The sequence below is a fragment of the Calypte anna genome, chromosome 3 (genome assembly GCF_003957555.1).
Source record: "Calypte anna isolate BGI_N300 chromosome 3, bCalAnn1_v1.p, whole genome shotgun sequence".
NCBI lineage: Eukaryota > Metazoa > Chordata > Aves > Apodiformes > Trochilidae > Calypte > Calypte anna.
In genome coordinates, this window is record NC_044246.1 from 18,186,802 (window position 1) to 18,192,801 (window position 6,000).

The following is a 6,000-nucleotide window of genomic DNA, read 5'->3' on the forward strand; positions in this document are numbered from 1 at the left end:
CTATACCTTATTTAGAAATTCAGACAACTATTTTATACTGAACTTTTCTCCTTTTTTTTTTTTTTAATATTCATATTCAGGGAGTATGCATATCAGAAGGTTAAAAATCAGTTTTGCAACTGCTGAATACTCTGTAGATAAAAAGAATCAAAATTTTACCTATTTATCTGACTTGTCCTAATACAATAGAAGCTATCATGATTTCAGGCTTTGTACTTGTTTATCATTAGTGTTTCCACTGTAACCATGGCATCAATATATGGCACGGGCTTAACAGTGAGAAAAATACCCAGTATTTTGCTAAAAAAAAAGAAAAAAATCTTTAGAAAATATATAAGGATTTTTATAATGGCAAAAGCCAAAGTAGGTGGCTAAAGAGAGGAAGAGTTTCTTTTTGGGGGAAAAAATCCCCAAAACATTATTTCTTTGCAAGTCATTTTTGCAATTTGGACTTCTGACAAGAACCTAGAAATAAATTACTGGATAAGTAATGTAACCTTGACCCTAGTGCAGATATTATAAAACAAATAGAGAAATTTTCTTACAGAAACACATGCAGTATTGCATGAGATTGAAAGCATTACAGTTATTAGTATATTGACAAGACTTGCTCTCAGCACATGAGCATTTGCTCAAACCTATTTAAATAGTGACAGTCCAGTCCTGCAGGAACTGTTGTATCATTCTGAAAGTAAAGAGGGGCAGCAGTGCAACTACACCAAACACACTCAACAAATATGTGGCACCCGGTTCAAACTTTCAGGACTGCTTAAAGGAAGACCCTTGGAATGGCATGAAAAGCCTTAATGGTTTCCAAGAGTATATCTTAGGTTCCATTTATTTGATATTTCAGGCAGTAAGGAGGAATGGGTCCCTGTGATTGCTGCTTCTAATTTGCTTGTTACCAAGTTGTTTTGTTACCACAAAAACATCTGCCTTTAATGCCAAGGGTGAAATGATAGTATTAGTGCTCTTACAAGGAACTGACTGAATCATACCACTGATCTTAGTCTAACATTGGTTTAGGCCATGTGCATTTCCCTTATACTGTGAAACCATGCATTTCACAGGTGACCTCTCAGGTTTTAATACAGACACCAGGCACTGATGAAGATAGCAGTAAATCTATTTCCTTCACTATAGGCTTTATGGAGATATCAAGGCCATGGACCTTATTTTAATTCAGTGAAATCAGACAAAAACACATAGTGATTTTGTAAGAGCCAGTTCTCTGAAGGTCACTATCTATTAACAATCCAATAAACGCAGTACTAAAATTACAATGATGCTTTTAGTAAATGGGAATATTTTGGAAAGGGTAAAGCACAATCTTATGAATAGTCACCTCCCCCAGAATTCTGACTGTGATGCATGGAGGATGGGGATGGTGGACAGCGTGTGTTACATGTACTGCACAAACACAGTCCAAACTATGAGGGTTTAAAGCATGAAAACAAGGTAAGTGATGCTTCAAAAGATGCATTATATTGAGCTGACCAGTTATGACCCACTGCCATGTCTTCAATTCTGTCACATCAACAACAAGCATAGTCACTCCCTCATCTCCTCCCACCCAAGTGAACGCTGGACAGCAATGAATCCTGGTGAAATAAAATACAGCATTTATCTGATTCAGCTATGTAGTTCCTCCCAGATAATTTCTACAATAGGCCTCAATCTTTTAAATTCCACTATTTATCTAGTGAACATCTTTGGATGTTTGCATACACCTCAAAACTCAGAACCAGGGCATACTCCAGCACACCAGCCCTACCAAAATTCAAACTTGACATGGGCAACCTGCAGGGTCCTTCTAGATTTGGCAACAAACTCACAGCATGTACCATACACAAAAAGAACATATGAAATCATTATTCTTTCACTAAAAATCTGTGATGACATCTTCATCTCATTGGTCTCAAAGATGAAACCCTCCTTGATTTTAGGAGAGACATAACATGATTATCATTCAATCCAGGTAAAAAGACATCTGCAATACTGCTGCATTAGTCTTTTCCTGATCTGGCTGTTTTTCTTCTGCCTTTCTATCAGTTTTAGTATTCAATGTTACTAATCTGCAGTTTTTACAAAGCATGAGGATAATCTAGATCCTAATTACAACAATGTAATACATGTAGCAGTAGTGAAAAATATTTTAAAGTTGAAAACATGAAAGTTTTAACAGTGAAGTTACTCAGCTCCTGATAAACATGGAACCTACCTCCTTCACACCTTTCCATTGTTCTGACATCTCTTTATAACACTGAATTAAGAAGCCCCCAAAATACATAAAACTCAAAGCTATCAAATAGACTAGTATCCTTGGCCATAACAAATAAATACGCAAGAAGATGAGCATACATATTTCAGATGGCTGCTCAAGCAGGGCACATTTAAAATTAGAAGACAGCTACTATTGTTTCATTATACATCTTATTTAAAGGATGCATTATTTAACTGTTTAACTACAGAAACATGAATTGTGCATTGTCCTGTATTTGTTTGGTTGGTTGGTTGTTGTTTGGTTTTTTTTTCATTACAAATCACAGCACCTGAGGATGACAGACCAAGGATTTTCCAGCTTTTTTATATTCCCACTGACGCATGTTAGCCTCTGGGTCTTTAAGACTCCATAGAAGCTGTTAAGACACATTGTGTATACAGGAAACAGAATTTGTCTGGTTGGGGCCAAAATCGACCAGGACCTCTTATCAGTTTCAGGCATTTGAAGAAGCATTGCACTAGCTCTATGCAAAAGGTGTAGATCATCTGGAGGAAGGAAGGAGGAGCATCAGTGCTGATGCAGCTGCACTTTCAAGTGATACAAAGACCAGAACTACCTCCTATCAGAGGTCAGGTCTGGATTTTTGAGGCTCACCACTGACAGGCTAACAAAGAGCATTTGCACTTAAGTAATGAACTCAGTCTATGTACTGGATCTGTGTTTTGCAGTAATGTTCTGTATTGATGCATTTGGTTGGGGGTTTTCAAACACAGTAAGATAACTGGACTTGTATTTGTGTAGCACAATTTCGGAAACTGAAGTTGTAATCATACATCTCTTAGTTACATTCAGCATATACTTCTTTCTTGCCATGCCTGTGGAACGCTTGCTTTAGATACACAGTAACCACCACTATCTCAGTATAACAAAGCATGGAAATAACAAAAAGCCTTCAGAATCATTACATGCCCTTGGCAACCTAGCTCTGCAGGACAGATGTTGCAGCCAGAGCCATGCCACTGAAAACATGTGTACGTGTATGTACCTATAGTATGAACACTTACCCAGTCCTCGAAGTGGCGGCTCCCGTTCTGCAGCAAGTCCTCAAACTGTATAGTGCAGTTAGCTACAAAATCGTCGTACCCAATGGGGGCATCATGGAAAACAGCCATCTCTATCTTCCTGCCATTGCAAACGTCGGTGACAAATTCATCATTCCAAGCAGGACTGTTGGTCTTCTGCTTAGTTGAGGTCTGCCCGATCCTGGAGTCGTCCACATTGAGGGCTATGTAAGGGTCCAACAAAAAGGTCTGTGGTCTGGGACCCACCGCATGCCTCAAAGACCACGCCGTGGGTTTCAGATTGACCGCCTCGCAGATCTTGATTTTCAGCAAGCCATTGAAAACCACCATGGCTGGATGGCTGCACTTTTCCTGGGGTTGAGCACTCGCACAACGCACTCGCACCGAGCAGGAGACAGAAAGGTCTCGCCAATAAATAGGAGGGCAGGTCTGGGAGCGGGGGAGCAGGACACAGTGCGGGTCTCCTCGCCTTACTGCTGCTGTTACCTTTGATTATTTAGCCTTTGCTCTTGCGACACCCAGTGAATACATTTATTTTCTTGCCCGTATTTCTAACGGAAAACAAGGGAGGGGGGCCGCCGGGGATGGGGAGGCGTCCGCGGCTGCAGAAACCCCCGAATGCAATCAAAACCCGAACATAATCAATCCCTGGGGTGAGAAAGAGCCTTCTCTTTTCACCTAGACCATAATCCTGGATCAGCCTTTGCAGAGGAGGCAGAGCCGCGATCCCAGGCTCCTGCACACGCCAGTCCTGCCCGTGAGCCGCACAACAATACACACACACACACACACACACACACACACAGACACAGATCAGAAACACCGGCCGACCCACCAGCCCTGCCTACTGCACAGCCTCCGCTCAGCAAACATCCACCCGGGGACCTTCCATCCACGCCGCAGCCCACAGCCGCCCGTCCTGTGCCGCCTCCGCCTCCTCCGCCGCCGCCAAGGCCAAGGACCCAGCGCAGCGACCCCCGCGCATGGGGGGGCGACGGCAGCGGAGCGGGCCGCGCGGGTCTCGGCGGGCTCCGGCTGGGCGGCCGCCGCCCTGGCGATGGGCAGAGCCGCCGCCGCCTCCCGCCTCCCTCCCGCCGGCCGCCCCCCGCCCGCCTCCCTCCTCCCGGCCGCCTCCCTCCCTCCTTCCGCGCCGCGCCGCGCAGCCCCAGCCCGCCTGCCGCTGCCGCTCCGCCGCTCGCTCCAGCGCAGGAAATGCGCAAAAGACGTCAGGGTGTGTGTGTGTGTGCGTGTGTGTGTGTGTGCGCGTGTGTGTGTGTGTGTGTGCGTGCGAGTGTGGTGCGAGTGTGCGAGGCAGCCCCGTCCGTGCGGGTGTCTGAGCGAGCGAGCGCGTCCGTGTGTGGAAAGTTTTGCCTGTTGGGGGAGCAGCGCGGCCGCGGCCGGCCGGGAAACCGCCTCTGGGGTCGTGACTCTTGCGGGCTGCACTCGCCGCTGCTCCGCGCCGACTACTGCGGCTTTCCGCGGAGGCCTCGGCTCCCCCTTCCTCTGCCTCCCCCTCCTCCTGGGACAAACTGATGGACCGAGCGTGGAAAAAAAAAACCCACTCCCGGGCGCTCTCCTCCCCGCCCGCTTTCATTAACGTGCTTGGTCACGGCGGTCCTGCCCCCGGCCTCCGCGCGGCGCTGCAGACACAGCCACGGCCACTTCCCCTACGCCGGGCGCTTCTCGAGCCGCGGGGGTGAGCGGGGGCGACATGGGCGACGGGCGCCCCTTCCCGCTGGGCGTTCCGCCCCTCACTCTCCTCTCCGTGACAGCACCGCCCCCGCGACCCCGGTGCTGCGCCCCATCCCGAGCTCGACGGGCACCGAGCCCTGCCACTCCCCCCGCCCTGCCCCGCCACAGCCGCCTGACAGTGCCGAGCCCCGGCCCCCGCCGCCAACCCCCGCGGCCGACCGCCCCCTCCCGCCGCGGCCCCCGCCCGGCTGCCGGCGCGGCGGCAGAGACACCGCTACGTCAGCGGGGGCCGGGCGGAGGAAGAGTTTCCCCGCGATGTGCGAGCGTCGGGAAGTGCCGTGCGCCGCCAGGGGAAGCGGCCTCCCGGGCCCGCCACGCCCGGCGCGGCTCGGCCCGCGGCCGCCCTTCCCCCGACCGGGAGAGGCTGCCTGGGGTGGCGGCCCGGCCCGGCTGGTCCCGGAGAGGCAGACAGCGGCTGTCTACCCGCGGCGGTGGGGCTCTGCCAGCCCCGTTGTTTACTGCGGATCACCTGGCCCGGTAGAGCCGGCCCGTGCACTCCACACCTCAACCTCCCCGCTGGCTCTGGCTCTGAGCCGGCGAACAGGGGGGACACCGCAGGCGTCAGTCGCCACTGTCGCTTTTTTAAGGGTGTTGAAAAGGGAAAAAAAAAATCTGAAAGGGTAGGAGGGTGTACTCACTATGTGATTGAACGTTACCTACACATCATGGAAGACTTCAGTCATTTTCATCACTGTGGTACCAAATACTGTATCAAGTAAACTATGTTCAGCCTGGCTTTCTCCTCCTCAGAACAATTGTGCCCAGGTTCTAGATGGTTTCCTTCAGTTAAAAGTATTACTGCCTTACCTATTTTGAGTTCCTGATTTTGCCAGTATTTTCTGAGAAAGCCATTGGAAAAGGGAAGGACTTTGCCCTTCTGAAATTACTATAGTATCTAGGTGTCTGGGGTTCTAAGGCTGGGAATGCAAAAAGAGGAAACTC

At 49.2% G+C, this 6,000-nt stretch overlaps 1 protein-coding gene across 1 annotated transcript in view; it reads right to left on the minus strand.

Annotated features, from left to right (window-relative positions):
• Positions 1–4,294, minus strand: part of PRKCE (protein kinase C epsilon) — a 286,377-nt gene extending 282,083 nt beyond the window's left edge. The window contains exon 1 of the mRNA XM_008496530.2: positions 3,289–4,294. Coding sequence (XP_008494752.1) covers positions 3,289–3,636 — 348 coding nt within the window. The 5' untranslated portion in view covers positions 3,637–4,294. The remainder of the gene's footprint in view (positions 1–3,288) is intronic.
• Positions 4,295–6,000: the final 1,706 nt, after the last annotated feature.